This window comes from Biomphalaria glabrata, chromosome 6 (genome assembly GCF_947242115.1).
Source record: "Biomphalaria glabrata chromosome 6, xgBioGlab47.1, whole genome shotgun sequence".
In the NCBI taxonomy this organism is placed as follows: domain Eukaryota; kingdom Metazoa; phylum Mollusca; class Gastropoda; family Planorbidae; genus Biomphalaria; species Biomphalaria glabrata.
Genome location: NC_074716.1, coordinates 6,203,019 through 6,220,053, shown reverse-complemented (window position 1 = coordinate 6,220,053; position 17,035 = coordinate 6,203,019). Strand labels below are relative to the sequence as shown.

General features: G+C 33.2%; 1 protein-coding gene across 6 annotated transcripts in view; it reads left to right on the top strand.

Moving 5' to 3' along the window:
• Positions 1–14,847, top strand: part of LOC106078207 (uncharacterized) — an 83,748-nt gene extending 68,901 nt beyond the window's left edge. For all 6 annotated transcript variants that reach the window (XM_056031917.1, XM_056031918.1, XM_056031920.1 and 3 more), the window contains 7 exons: positions 4,180–4,897; positions 5,036–5,125; positions 5,634–6,437; positions 8,788–8,973; positions 10,146–10,385; positions 12,550–12,717; positions 13,688–14,847. In XM_056031917.1, the coding sequence (XP_055887892.1) occupies positions 4,393–4,897; positions 5,036–5,125; positions 5,634–6,437; positions 8,788–8,973; positions 10,146–10,385; positions 12,550–12,717; positions 13,688–13,914 (2,220 nt within the window). In that variant the 5' untranslated portion in view covers positions 4,180–4,392 and the 3' untranslated portion in view covers positions 13,915–14,847. The remainder of the gene's footprint in view (positions 1–4,179; positions 4,898–5,035; positions 5,126–5,633; positions 6,438–8,787; positions 8,974–10,145; positions 10,386–12,549; positions 12,718–13,687) is intronic.
• The last annotated feature ends 2,188 nt before the right edge of the window (positions 14,848–17,035 follow it).

Below are 17,035 nucleotides of genomic sequence, written 5' to 3'. Positions count from 1 at the left end.
AAATATAAAAATACTTAAAACCTAGATATATACGTATTATATCTTCTAAAAAAAAAACACACCAAAAAGCAACTAAATTAACATAATTTTAACCCATATTACTTCTATATATATGACTATGACTAGGCTGTATAGCTGGTCTTCAACACATTAATATTTTAATCCTATATTTCCCTTAGAGAATTGCGTCAGACGCTATAGCGGCTGTCTTATTATACGCCGGTCGAAAACAAGCTATGAAATCAAAATCTATACATTCTTGAAATTCGGAATATAAATTTAAAAATCTACACTTTGTAATTAATTATTTTCGGAAATTGTAAACTAGATCTTTTACTTATGCCAATAAAATAACTATTGAAGATGGGTAGGATCCATATAAATAGTCCTGCAAGCCATTCGGCTGGACCAAAGCCAAAAATAAATAATCAAAACGTGCTACAGCTCTAACGTTGTATACAGACATGAAAGTAGATCTATTTATTCTAAAAAGATAATTATCGTACTAATTTATAAGTAGGTGTATAATTTGCATGTGTAAGAAAACATAATTGATGTATTTTTACAAAATGAAAGTTTATTTAAAAAAAAAAACTTACTCAATTACAAGCAGCCTTAATAACAAAAACCTCCCTATTCGAGTATGTATTTCGTTTGATTCACCTAAAAATAGATTATAAATTTTCCCCTTCTTATTTTTGGTATAGGCTTATATATACTAGCATAGGCCTACTGGTACAATCTGGATCTAGCTGGATTCCGAGCAGACATTTTGGTTTATGAATGATCAGGACTATAACTAATGATGAACCATAGACAGAAAAGGGTTTGGGAATCACTGTCCTAATCAATTTGCAATTTATATGAAATTTATTTCATTGACATTGCTTTTAAAATCCAACTTCTGATTTAAGTAGCAATTTAAATACATCGGGCTTAACACAAAACACTCAAAAGATAGATAGGCCCTAACTAGATTACTCAAAGAACTAATAGCAAATTAAATTAATGAGCTAGCACCAGTGTACAAAATACTTTTTCAGGCAGAGTACCTAGGAACTGGAATTAAGAAACTAATGTCATCGCCTTATTTAAAAAAGGAGAAAAATCTGACCCAGGAAACTACAGACCGGTATCATTAGCAACATCATAAATCACTTAGACAAACATAATGTCCTTACTCCATACTAACATGGCTCTAGGAAATATAGATCATGTGAAACACAACTAATAGGACTAATTGATGATTTTTCAAAAGGTTTAGATGATAGTGAGCAAATAGATGCTATCTTATTAGATTTTTCCAAGGCTTTTGACAAAGTTCACCATCATAGTTTGCTTAAAAAAATTACAATATTTTGGCATTGATGGTCCACTGCATCAGTGGATTAAAGATTTTCTGATAGGGAGAGAACAAACTGTAATAATAAATGGCTTGATCTAAATCAACATCAATAAAAGTAAACTCAGGTGTACCTCAAGGAACAGTCTTAGGTCCACTACTATTTTTAATTTACATAAATGATTTACCAAATTGCATTAGTTCAGGAACAAAAGTCAGATTATTTGCAGATGATTGCATAATATATATAGAACAATAAAAACAACACAAGACACAGATATTTTACTAAGAGAGTTAGATGAAATACAGAAATGGGAATCAAATTGGAGCATGCCTTTCCACCCAGAAAAATGTCAGTTGTTAAGAGTAACAAAAAAATTAAAGCAAATTAATTCCACTTATCTTATTCATGGTAAACCAGTAAGACAAACTAAGAACGCAAAATAACTATAGGTGTTATAATAAATGAAAAACTGTCATGGAATCCACATATTGATGAAACTATAAAAAAATTAAACAAAGCATTAGGGTTTATTAAAAGAAATTTCTATAAATTAAATAAGAACATAAAACTAAAATGTTATTTAACCTTGGTTAGACCAATAATAGAATATGCATCCTCTGTTTGGGACCCCTAATCTCAAGAAAACATTAAGAAACTGGAACAGACACAAAATAGAGCAGTGAGATTCATAACAAACAGATATTCACATTTGACTAGAGTAACACCTTTAGTAAAATCACTAAATTTAGAAAGCCTTTAGGATAGAAGACTCAAAAGTTGCAATTATACATAAAACTCTTCAAATACAAAAACAAAATTTAATAAAATACTCTGAAAGACACAAAGGTAAAGGCACATTCCTCGTCCAATATGCTAGGACAAATTTGTACAAATGCTCCTTCTTCCCTAGTACTATTAGAGCATGGAATGAGTTAAGCCTGAGCTAACCAGGAAGCCAGTGACTTGGCAGAATTAATTAGGTCTTGGTTAATATGCATGACTAAATGCATGACGCGTAGGACGTAAAATAATCATCTTCTTTTTTGAAGTAACGTCTGAATCATATAAGATAATATAAGGAAAGACAGTCAATTTAACCATCTTGAAGTAGGCAGGATTTTTTTCAGGGGTGAATTATTTTCCTTTGCACAAACATACTGTGACATACATACACACAAACACACATAATATACTAACATAGATCTACATATTTAGAACTAGATCGAATCTATCTACATCATGTGTATTGGGTAATTCTATTAATATGATATCAAAATTAAAGTCATGACCAGATTATTATAAATTAGTAGTATCGTATCTAGACTAGTCATAACGAGATTAGATCTATTCTATTGATCTTTAATATAGATCTATGCCTATAGAAGTAACAATTTAATGGCGTAGCAAGGTTAGGTACATACTCCACTCGTGGTCCCGGGTTCAAGAATATATCATGTAATATGACTAAAACTAATTCAGCCTTCATGTAGGCCTATGCATCAGAACATTTTTAAAAAGGCATTCCTAAGTCGGTAGGCTACTAGGCTGCCACTACCTCCTAGATTTAATGGTGTCATTAAATTCATTTTATATACAACTTCTTAAACTTACTTAGATAAAGACTAAGACATGACTAAGAACTTTTCTCTCTGTTCGGTCTCAAGCCTTGTTGCATCGTCTTCTCAGCTGGTGCCCACTACCATGGGGCAGTCCACCAATTTAAGTTCTAGTAGCATGCCCTGATCTATGGGTTTTTATAGTATTGGTCTCCAAGTTATTACTGCCCCTCGCAATGCTCCCTTGAATCAGACCCCTATACTGGCAAGGGCGGGGTGTTAATTGCCATTCCAATAACTCAAGGATATACTATAAACGACCAAAAGAATGATGAAGGGTCAGAATGTAATGAAGATTTATTACTTGTATATTATTATTATAGCTTTTATATAGCGCTACTTTCATGCTTATAGCATGCTCAGAGCGCTTTGGTCCAATCTCATTTGTGGACCAGTGGGGGGGGGAGGGGGTATCTAGGAGTTGGTTTTCCCGTGCTGCCTTTAGGCGCTCAGTAAATGCAATTCTGCCCGAGTCCAAGCCAAGTTCAAGCGCACTTAGCCTCTCGACCACGCTTAATTCCCACCGTGGGTGTGGGATGAAAGAAACAAATCCATATCCACCTACCCACCCCTCCCGCCCCCGTCACTCACTTCACTGAGTATGAAAATCCTAGAGGCTATATAGAATTCTTTTCAAAGCTTAGATTTATCTAGTCTAGACACTTATTTATTCTTAGATCTACTGTGTACAACACTGACCGTTGACCTGTCTAGTAGTTCCAGAGAGTAGACTATATATTATAGTCACTGTAGTCTGCAGTCATGCAGGTGACTAAATAAACCTATAGACCTCATTGTAGACTATTTAGAACATAACAAACCAAACAAAATGATTTACTACATGTGTTGATTAGGTCTACGATTAACAGTTTTAAAGAATGATTTGTTGCTTTAAAAAAAATGAGATAATCTGAAACTTGTTTATAGTATAGAGACATCAAAATGTATTTTTAATCTTAAACTGTCCTGATGTACATTTTGTATTTCTTTTCATATAGCTTTGTAGAAATTAAAATCCTTATACCTTCCATTGTTCCTTCAAATTTGCCCAAACCTCCAGTAGGACGACGGGCAGCGTTCAAACCCCAGGACCATCAAGACAACTGAACGGTCTAGAGAACATATCACATATATATAATGAGTGCTAAGTAACAAAAGTTAAACCGTTTAGTCTATCTGGAACTAATCTCTAATTCTTGTTTTTCAAATTGTTGCAGGTATGCATACAGATTTACTTTAAGAAAGATGTCAATGGCGGCACTATAATGAATCCTTGTTTGTACATATTATCAAGTACAAGAATTATATTCAAAAATATCAAATCTACCAAGATTAAATATAGCTTAGTTTTAGTGATTAAGTAATCTAATCACTTGACTTGTAAGCTGTCCTGCATTAGCTTATATCAGAGCTCATCATCGAAACACACCATGTCATTAACACAGAGTAAGATGCCATTGTTCCACAGAATTGCTACCTACAGGTCATTGCCTCTTACTGAAACTGACTTTTACTGCACTAAACTGGCAGAGTGTGGTTACATTTATACTGGTCATGAGCTGGACCTTGAGTGCGTTACTTGTAAAACAAAGTCTAGAATCTCTGAAAGTTGGCTAGAAACGAAGAAATATTTACGTCATGAAAGAGGCTGTGAATTTCTTTCCATTTCATTTCTTAATAATTCTGAAGATCTTAGAGCTTCCATCGATAACAGTGACATACATGGTTCTGGGGCAGTGAGTGTTGATAACTCGACATCTATAAACAGTAGTAGTTTGACAGTTGATGGGGCAACAGGGGTCAGCAGATCAAGTGCCTCATCTTTAGACCTTGATGGTTGCAATGAAACACTTAAAGCCCAAGAAGCCATTGCTAGCTCAACGGATGATCAGTTTGTATCTTCAGCAACCTCATCGCTGTATAATATAGACCTAGGTATGCATAAATATGTTATAATTTATATATATTATATATATAAACTTAATTATTTTACTGTGCTCATTATAATTTTTTTATTAGATCCATGTTTTGAAAGTAAAAATGTTTTTAGCAACACATTTTTTTTATTGGTAGAAACCCAATTCCATAGAATTAAAGAGAGAAATGGTTCATCATCCTCTAAATCATCAGGAACTAGCTTTGACTCATCCATTGAACATGTTGGTTAGTATACAAATATGTATTATTAATATATTTTCATAAACTATACTGAACTCTTAATATCTGTAATTATTTTTCATGTTCTGAGAGAATTGTTCATTTTCCACATTTGTACATTCTACCCTGTTATGATTAAACTTCAATAACATTTTGTTTGTAATCAGAAAAAGTTACTTTTGGTATAGAATTATAGAATGCATGCTCTTTTTATCTAACACAAATTGAAGTTTATAAAACAAGAAATTAATTTAATTTAATGAGGTCAAATTAACTATACAAATCATGGTATCGTTAATTAGGAGAGAAAGAGTTAAAAGGAATGATAGCATACTTTTATTTCAAGAAACAAGAATTAAATATCTTCAAATTTTTAATATTGCAATAATATATTAGATTCATTTGTTGAAAAATTCACACATTAAATTTACAGCTTTTTTAGATTAAAAGGTAGGATCACAAATGATTAAGATTCCTTTAATCTTTTTTTTTTTCATAATTATTTCTTTTCCAGATTTCCCACAAATGTTTATGTCTGAACATCTTGAAATATTAAAAGAGACAGCCAATTTAAATTCAAGTGGCCCAGAATGTGACAAAAATCCTGGCCATTTTGCTTACTTTAAAATAAATTCACTTCAATTGGAACAGATACCATCTAAAGTTCGCTGTCAGGAAATGATAAAGTTATTGAAAAAGATAGGCGAACTTACTGCAAGAATATCAGTGCAGCCGTTAAATGGTCACAGATCACATGACAATAGACAAATTAAACTGCGCATGGGAACAGGTTTTAGCATTCTGCATAGTAGCCAAGTTATAAAAACTAAAGATAAAGAAAAGTTTAAAATCAAATCTTCTTTTAAAAAAATTCTGACTAAAAACAACAAAAAAAGCTTATATCATATTTACGTTCACACATCCAGACATCTTGTTATGAATGATGAAGAAGCTGAGAAAACAGAGGTTGAGTTTTTCTCTGACAGCGCAGATAGACGGGACATTGTCATTCTGAAAGGATCACATTTAATGTACAGTACAACCCCAGGAGACAGCCAATGCTTATTAATATGTGAATGTTCAGACATAAGATTTATAGACAAATTAGATAAACTACAGAATGAATTCCATGAGGCTGTTAACAGTCTGCCTTTGAAAGCTAAGAAAGGAATGTTAAACAAATTGTTCTTAGTTCATCACCCACATGGTGGAGACAAAGTTTTATCTTATGGAGATTATGTCAAAGTGAAATACAAATTTAACCCAGGTGGATCTTCAAACCAACCAACCTTGACTAAACTTAGTGCCCAAGAGCAAGGTAAGGTTATGTTTTGTCCTTTCATAGAATCATTTTTTAGCTTAAGCATTGTTGTTTACATTTATTGACTTGTAGCACCAAACTGCTGGTAGACAACTAAACTGACCTAGGCGAATTATATCTTAACTAAGAAAACTTCAAATAAATACTATAACTTTCTTGTGAGCAATACTAAATATAATATAACTTTTTATTATAATTTGGACTAAATTAGGTTAATGCAAGATAAAATAAATGTACTAGACTTAAATAATTTTTTTTTAAAAATATAAATTAACTCATTACAGTAACACAACACTTCAGTCTCATGTTCTGGAGTTAAACATCTATCCTAAGACCAAATGGGGACAATGCCACCAATGTTGCTTTATTCTTATCTTCTTATCTTATATAATACAGACATTACTTCAAAAAAGAAGATGATTATGTCCTACCGTCATGCATTCAGTCATGCATATTAACCAATGACTTAAATTCTGCCAAGTCACTGGTTATCCTGACTAGCTCAGTCAACCCATTCCATGCTCTAATAGCACTAGGGAAGAAGGAGTATTTGTAAAAATTTGTCTTAGCAATTGCTAACTTCTTCCCACATCACCATAGAAACACACATACACACTCCATTATAATTGAATGTTGAGTATCTAGGCAAATAATTAAAATATACTTGTCAGAATTATAGTCAGATTAGCATTAAACTGACATTGAACCTGTTGACTACATAGTACTACCTGAGTACATTAGAATAACATTATGAAACAAAAACAACCCAGCTTGTTACGTTGTAGCTGGTGACATCAGAAAGTAACTTGTAGAGACTGGTGAAAGGAAAACTTCCTGCAATGTCATAATATTCCCATGAGATGTATCTAGATTGTACAGGTCCTCAGAATTCTGTATGTAATGATAAGCTATTTGGTTAGTGAGGTCACTTTGTTCACAAATCAGTGGATTCTTTGAACTTACAGGAACAGTTTGGCATAGAAAATTTATTATATAAATATGATTTCAATATTGGGATTCTTTTGGACATATGTTATTTTTATTGGATTATTTGTAGCTGGTGACATCAGAAAGTAACTTGTAGAGACTGGTGAAAGGAAAACTTCCTGCAATGTCATAATATTCCCATGAGATGTATCTAGATTGTACAGGTCCTCAGAATTCTGTATGTAATGATAAGCTATTTGGTTAGTGAGGTCACTTTGTTCACAAATCAGTGGATTCTTTGAACTTACAGGAACAGTTTGGCATAGAAAATTTATTATATAAATATGATTTCAATATTGGGATTCTTTTGGACATATATGTTATTTTTATTGGATTATTTATAAAAGTGGTAAAAGAAAGCGCTTCAGGGACACCCTCAAAGCTTCTCTGAAGGCTTTCAGCATAGACCCAGCCACCTGGGAGACAGAGGCACATGACAAAGCATCATGGTGTCGCTCTGTGAAAACTGGCGCACAGGTTGCTGAGGAAAAAAGAACAACGCTGGCAGAAGAAAAACGCAAGAGAAGAAAAGCAAGGCCTGCGACGCTAGCTCCAGCTGGAATAACCTGCCCAGTGTGCAGCCAAACATTCCGGGCTCACATAGGTCTTACCAGCCACATGAGGAGGCATAAAACCCCAGTGACAAATTGGTCATCATCGAACCTCGATGGATGAACTATATTTATAAAAGTGTTTGTAGTTTTTTTTTCTTGGATTTGTAAGTGCTTTATTGATTCTCAAGTCAAGTTATTATGAGGAAATGTAAACTGTTTGAATTTTTTTTAAAAATCTGAAATGTTTTAAATTGAATTAAATATAATATATAAACCTGACATTAAAATAAAAAAGCTAATCAATCACTTTACTGTATTGGCATAAGTATAGCAGATAATAGGAAATATTTTGTTTGTTTTTTTATTTCAACCTACATACAACAGATACAATTTATGGCTCTAATGAATATTTATGTTTTAGCCTAATGGAATTTATCAGACTCATAAATAATCACATAATTTTATAGCAAATTAACCTCTTCAGATATAAATAATTATATTTTATTAGATTGGCCAGGATTTCAGACCAGTGCCCCTAAACCTGTCTCTATTACTTTACTCCTGAGCATTAAAGAGAAAAAAACTAACATGATTAAGATCTAGTTTTAAAAAAAATGTTAGTGACATGCAAACAAGTGATAGATCATAAAGACTGTCTCCATTATCTTTGAAGCACAATTGACGTCAGTAGCAATAGTCCTACTCCAGAGCCATTATATGGTCATCTTGTTATCCAAATTTGTTTGTTCATTGAGGGAAAACAATTAGCTAAATTAAAATAACACTATTTTCTTTTTATTTGACAGTTTCAGAGAATCTGAATCTGTACAGGAAAGTATTGTTCTATGCTACTGACACTTGTCCAGGTTCTTGTGGTGCTCCACTTCTGACATTTAGCCGTAGACCATCAGTGGACAGTTCATTGGTACTTGACATTTGGATGCACAATGGAGTAGAGACGACACACAAACTGGGGGCTTCAATGATCAAAAGTACAGTTTTAGCTTTCATTAATTAACTTTTAATTCACTTATTTTAGGCAACATGGACTTTCCCTAGTCTTCAAAACAAAACATGTATCATAAACAATGCAAATGTGTCTTGAATCATTAAAAAATTATTATGTAGTAGATATTTATATTTTACACAGATATTTTATGAACATAAAAATTCCTTAATTATGTTTTACATGTAAATTAACATATTATTTCTAAATAATATTGTCAATAAACGTCTCAGCCATATGTATTCATTGCTATTAAAAACATTTTTTCTGATGGAGAGTCTTTATACACTCTGACAATATAGAAAATTAATATGAAATATGATTTTTAATCCTATATAATAACCAAGTTTTTTTTCTTTAAATTTGTAACTCAAGCTATGTTTGCTGAGGTCCTAAAAGCAGCACTAAACCATCTCTCAGAGAGCCCCTCTTTCCCACATGTTTACAAATTAAGAGCTTGAATCAGATCATATAAATATTTTAAAGTAGTATGGAAAACAAAAACAATAAAAATAATAACAAACAGCCAACTTTCAGATAACTTGATCAGAGCTTTGCCAAGAGCTAAGTAATTCTACACTCAGATCTACTTTAAAAAAAACAACATAGATGAATATAATTTTACAAATATCAATTTACTCTGTCTGTCTGATAAAAAGTTTGTACACGTTATATCTCCCAAACCCAATCTGACATTTCACACAATTATTTCTTTTACCTGATGATACACAAATTGATTAAAAAATTAATCAATTCGTTGATTATTTCTTGGTAATTAATTATTTCATTTAGCATCTCGAACAATGGAAAGTAATTGTACCTGACTGAAGTGGTGGTATAAGCTGAATTATTCTTCTTCATAGGTCACCACTTTAAAGTAAATTTGAAACAAACAATACATAACTATACAATCTTCTAAAGTCATAGGCTCCTCCCTAGCAGAGTGGTTAGAATATTGGCTTAAAGAGACAGTCACTGATTTTTCTTTCCCCTTTTTTTAAATGCTTTTAAAAACCTTTACAAACTTTGTAAAAGCTTTTTTTTTTTTTTATTTATTTATTTTTTTATCTACACATCTACAAAGAATATACTGACAGTATATTCTGTTTTGAAAATGTAAAAAAACAGAAATAACAAAACAATGTTCTCTTCCGGCAGTGTGCACAGTGGAGGATTTCTATCAGCCACCGCCACAGTCTGAACATCCTGAGGAGGACAGTGACGATGAAGGTAGCCTTGCAAAGCAGCCAGTGAACTCACCAGTTTATAAAGTCATCACCACTCCCTCATATCCAGAGCATGTCATGTTTCAGACTCGTCTGAAGAGCTTTGATAGTTGGAGCTTCCATAACATTCTGCAGCCTCAAACTCTGGCTTCATTAGGCTTCTTCTATACAGGTACATCAGCAATCATTTTTGACAAAAAACACTTCTTTGACTTATTTAAATAAGCAGGTGGTATTCTGGTCTGTTCTGATAAGTATGGGACGTGGGGGGGGGGTCGAATTTATTGATTATAAAATGCAAAACATATATTAACTTACACATACTGTATTAAATTACCATTTAAGCCTACTGACATTGTAAAAATAAACATAACACAGTGGACATTAATTACATGTATTTATGCCTACGAATTACTCAGTGCTGGATTATAATTTGTCAAACTATCAAGAGTTGTCTAGTTTTATATACATACCTATAGAGTGATTATTTTTCTCTTAGCTAATAACTAATGAATGTTAGGTTTAAAAATAATTGAATTTTTTTCCCCCCACCTTGAGAGAATGAATCTTGGTTAAGTGAATGTATTAATCTACTAGACTTTAAAATATTCCAGTGATAGGCCTGTTGACTTAATAAAAGAGGATGCGCAAAATGAGCCTGAATATTAATTAATTTAACTCTTTTTAGGTGTCTTCTTCTTCATCTTTCTCATTTTTATGTTGGAGTGTTCATATGACTAGACCAATACATGAGATGAACTGCGCAGTGGTTTCCAAATCAGGGAGCTCTCCTTATAGTTTTCTTTCTATTGGGGTGGTTTGGGGCCAATGTCTTATACGGGCCTCTTGGTAAAGAGAGCAGTTTTGGAGGACTTGGTCGGCATTTTCTGGTGATACTCCACATGGGCATATTTCATTGGTTCCAATTTTGAGCTTCCGGTACATGTGTTGTCGCATTCTGTTGTGTCTGGTCCTGAGTCGAAAGATTAGACGTTGGTCTTGTCCGGATAGCTTATTGTAAGCGTCATCTTTCTTGTGATTTGGATGGGAGCTCGTCCATTTCTCATTTATTTTATCTACAATTAATTTCTTCATTTCTTCTGGATAGAGTGCAGAGTTTATTTGTGAGGTGAGGTGTCTAATATGTGGCAGGTTGCTCTTGATGAAGTGTCAATATCTCAACATGTCCCTGTGAAGCTGGAGATTCTTATGTAGATATTATCTCTAGATCTAAATATATCTTACGATTCAAATAATGAAGATCCTTCAATTCAAATACAAAACTTCAGGAACTATAGGAATCACTTACAATATACAGAATGTACAAATAAAACTGTATCAGATGAATATCTTCTTCCAAGCTCGTTAACAGAAAAATTCAAACAAATATATTAATTCTACAACTGAAATTTATGTGACCTGCATCCTTGAGTCCCATATAACAACTGACGCGTCTTATGGCTGAAACTAAAAAAGTCCCGCCTCCACAACTTTGACCTCCCTGCTGTTCTGTACGTCATTCTGTTAGGAAGCCTTTTAAGGTGGTGGAAAGAACTATTCCTGGAAAGACATTGCTCATTACTGAGCTGTTGGAGGGGTAGCAGGATTAGTTAAATGACGTCCAGGTATAATAAAATAAACTCACCCAGTCTGCTACGTGACAAATAATATGATACCTACATGCAGAAATACCCGAATACATGGGGTCCATTCAAGATAAATATTTTCTAGTTCTCTACCCAAGTTGAAATTTATTTCTTTTTATACTTTGAAAAATAACGGTGAAACTAGTGTTGTCATTGAGCTAGTTGTGAATTCTTTTACCAATGATATACAACAACTGTCAATTTCTAGATCTTGGTCCAGGTTTTTGAGCCCATATGAGATTTTAGTTTCCTCGAAGGTATGAGTTGAATAGAAGTATTGCAGAAAGATTGTTAAGCTAGCTAAAAAGATTTTAAGTGTAAAAAAAACATTCCCTGAGTCAGGATTTTAACATTTTGTCATCACATATAACATACAAGACACTGCCTGGTCGTGCGGTTTGCACGCTGGACTGTCGTTCGGACTTATCGATGGTCCCTGGTTCAAACCCTGCCCGCTCCCATCCCCCGCCGTCCTGCGGGAGGTTTGGACTAGGAAGTAATTATCTTCAACTCTGAAGGAACATCCGAAATAAGTAAAACATTTTACAAACAAACAAACAGAAACAAGAACTCCTATCATAAAAGTAAAATGATAATAAAATGAAAAAAAAAATATTTTTTTTTTTAAAATTGAAAACAACAATATGGTCCTGCATGATTTTTATTTCTAACTTATTTTCATATTTCCAGGTAATCTAGACTGTGTGCGATGTTTCCAGTGTGGTCTGGGACTCAGGTCTTGGAAACCAGGGGACAATGTCCTTACACAGCATGAGAAATACAGACCAACATGTCCCTACCTGAGATCATTATCAAAGACTCAAGAAAATGTTAGTACTGGTGCTGTCGCTGTGCCAGGTAATCACATGGAAGTTGTTTTATAGCAGAAGGCAGACCATCTGTTTTAAAGTGATAAATTATCCATATAAATTGCTTAGTACCTTCATCTTCTGCATTCTCATCATTTGGAGGGTTCAGGTGATTAGTCCCATATCTGGTTCATTCCAGACCAGGTGACGCTACATACAGTTTTGTTTTTTATATAGAGATATTTTAGCAATATCTTATTTGGGCTTCTGGATTAGATATGCAGCTTTGAATATCATGGTCTGCATTCTCTAGTGACACTCTACAAGGGCCTTTTTTGCTAGTTTTCTTAGCCCCCTAATGTTGGCCTTTCACTAGATGGATAGGTGGCAGTGGTGTAGCTAAGGGGGGGAGGGTCCAAATGTAAAAATTCCCCCCCCCCTCCGGTCCCCCGCTGGAATATATGTGTCCAAAATTTGTTTTTACATCAAATATTACGCCATTATTTCATATTGTGATGTGAAATGTCAAAATGTAGAGGCCCTGAAGAGGTCAAGCCCCCACCCCCACGCCCCTGGGGTCCCTAAATTCTTAGTTACACCACTGGTAGATAGGGTTTGTGAGACTTTGAAGACGTAGATGCTAGAAGTGAAACTAGGTAGGATTGATTTTATAACTCTAAATGAAAAATTCTAAGAATGTAAGAGCAATTGACACATTTAAAAATTTTTTGAAATTCAAGTTATTAGAAATCATTAAGATGATGTGAAATTTCATTAAATATTACTTGTAATTAGAAAGTTGGCTGCCTTTGTCATATGCTATGTATTTTGGACTGTTGGTCTCAGTGGTTCCCAATAGGAACCCCATCACCTTTCATAATGCAGGAGGTTTGGGCTAGAATGTAATAATCTTGAGCTCTAAAGTTACAACTGAAACTTACTAGTCAAGTTAGTAAATTACTAAAACTTAGTTTTAAATCTATACCTTCTAGTCTCCATAAGCCTTTAATTATTTACAGAAATGAGCAACTCAACCAATGAAAGCACAACCTTGAGGTTACTGAAAGCAGAACATACTGCTCTGAAACAGCAGTTGACCTGCAAAGTCTGCTACAAGTCTGAGATCAAAGATGTCTTCTTGCCATGTGGGGAACTCTACGCCTGCAGTGACTGTTCAAAACTTTTAACGCATTGTCCATCCTGTAAAAAACAAATACTGGCCACAATTACTGTCTATCTCACTTAATTCATGTTGTAAATATAGGTCAAGTGAAGCTCCTCCCTCCTCCTATCTGTGTGTGTTTCATGTTCCTCTCAGGGTGTTGGCTCTGCGTCTCGTTGGTTGGACTTAGCTCTTTGTTAAGAAGCATTGTTACAAATCACAATGAATACAAGCAATACATTGTTTCTTTTCAAAGAGTCTAGAGAAAAATACAATTTAATGTTATTAGAAGTAGCAATTAGAGTCCGATTTAAAATGACCATTCAAAACGGGTTTACCTAATAAATTATTGATGCACTCGAATATCTTATTAGATATCATTTAACCCTTCAAAGTTACTTTGTAAAAGGTAATCAAGTTTGTAAAGTTTACTAGAGTGTGCATATGAATTCCAAGGAGTAATTATCTTTTCCTTTAAATGATAATAGTATTACAATTGTTGATGTTTTCTTTTTATGTATTGATTAAAAGAGTCTGTGTAGGCAAACAGTTCTACTCAGAAAGCTCCATGTCCTATCTGGAAGAGGCAAGCAACTCTAGTTGACATTGTAATGAGCTCTTTAGTTTTCCCTTTTATATACTTAGCCTTATTTTTTTTTATTATTCTTTGTTCTGTTAAATTACCTATAACACATAAGTCTTTGCCCTTTTCAAGTGTGTAGTACATTAGGATTTTAGATGATCAAAACTGTTGTTTTTTTTTTTTGTTGTTTTTTTTTCATTTCTATAATTTGTTTTTCTCATTAAAATGTAATTGCAAATTTTGTCTGACAGATACTCTTTTAATAATATAACAATACAAAATGGCAATGTCATAGATTTTAATTAATTTAATCTTCATGAACACTAAAACCACTCTTTAGTTTCTGTTCCTTCATTTTGGTTCTCTCCTTTCAACACACATTCGCACCGTTCCACATTTACACTAACATGTGCACTTAACACCCCCCCCCCCCCCCCCCTTGTTCAATAAATCACTGAATATATTATCAGACTATTTTCCAAGTTAAAAAAAAATTTCTAAATTCCCTGTAACATATAGAACTATAACGTAATAACCAAACAAAATCATACACACTGTCATGTTAATACCAATACAATTCTAACTGTAAATAATAATTATATTCATCATAATAATAACTGTTATTATGAGCAATTGAAACAACTTCTGTTAACATATATCTATAAGTAATTATATTTCTATCAATGATTTGCTAAATAGAATTGTATCACATTTCATTCCTTTACTTTAATAAATTATTCATGTTTTTAAATATTAAACAGGATTTGTACTCAGTTAACATTGACTTGGCCATAATACACTTCATTCTTTATGTTATTATTAGAAGTACATTCATCTTGTTTCATATGCAGTATACTACTATTTTTGAAACACTTAGATTTTTAAGCTTTTGAGTGTGTACCATGAACAACTACCATTCAAAAATGGCATAATGCTTAAAATATTCATAAAAGTTCTATATAAAATGCGTACTTACATAACTAGGTACAATATAATCTGTAATTTGTGTAATATTGACGAGTATTATTTTGTTGCATAGCCTAGTCCATCTGTTTTTTTTTTCAGTTTAATATGTTGCTATTGTAATTTTAAAAAAAAATGTCTGTGATAATTATTCTTGACCGGCATTTAGATCATCTTTTGATTAATTTACAAACTATCTTGAATGTGGAAGTATTTTGATAGTAATTGATCTAGTGCTTCTAACACTGTCAATGTGACAAGGATAATGTGCTGTTTATGCTTTCTTGGTGCCAAACAAAAGTTGAATTTTTCTTATGCATTTGTTTGAGAATGTTTTTTTTTTTAATGTTTTATGTGTACATAGGACATTTTTTTTTTTAATTTCTATATTTATTTTGTAAACATGAAAAAAAAAATAGGTACATTATTAATTTGTATGTGACTATGAAAAAAAAAATTCATTTTTGTTTTCCGATGTGGCTTGGTAGCTAAGTGGTAAAACCCTTACCTTTAGAACTGAGGAGTGTCAGGTTTGAATCCTAGTGGAAAATGGGATTTTTATTTTTGGGGTTTAAGAGAGGTCCCTGAAATACAATAGGTTGGGTGTTGTACTTGTCACATGACACCGTCATCAACTGTCAGCCATCCAAACAGATAGAGTTTACATCATTCGTCCTCATAGATGACTAAATCACACCTGGGAAGCGTAGTCGAGAGGCTAAGTACGCTTGAACTTGGCTTGGCTACCTAGGGGGCTCGAGGTTCGACACCCGACTCAAGCAGAGTTGTGTTTATTGAGTGCCTAAAGGGAGCATGGAAAAACCTTCTCCCAGATACCCCCTTCCCCTGATACCCCCCCTCCCAACCCCCATAGCGCTTTGAGCATGCTGTAAGCTTGAAAGTAGCGTTATTTAAAAGCTATAATAATAATCTTAAAGGAATGCTTTAAACTTTTTTGTTCCCCTCATCTATTCCAATGTTGTTAGATTATTGTACTACTGTACTATTGTATTACTGTACTATTGTACTACTGTACTATTGTACTATTGTACCATTGTACTACTGTACTATTGTACTACTGTACTATTGTACTACTGTACCATTGTACTACTGTACTATTGTACTACTGTACTATTGTACTACTGTACCATTGTACTACTGTACTATTGTACTATTGTACCATTGTACTACTGTACTATTGTACTACTGTACTATTGTACTACTGTACCATTGTACTACTGTACTATTGTACTATTGTACTACTGTACCATTGTACTACTGTACTATTGTACTACTGTACTATTGTACTATTCCATAGCCTAATTCTTTCTTTTATTTTTTTTAAATGATGACAGTATTTCAAAATTTTATTTTACTTAAACTAGAATAATTGAGGCTACATAATCAATAAATAACCAAGAGCATGTGAACTGCATATGTACATTAGTCAATAGACTATTCACATCCAATTGTAATGTCAATGTCTAGTGGTTACTTAGAGGTTTTGTTTTTGGCCCTTGATTTAAAAAAACTGCTTACATTTTTTTGTCTCAGTTAATATTGAGCAAATGAAGTTGTTCATGAAACATTTCTGTGATATAAACAGAGTACTCTCTCTGTAGTCTTTCAAAATGGAGTTTCTAGATTGAACATATTTTT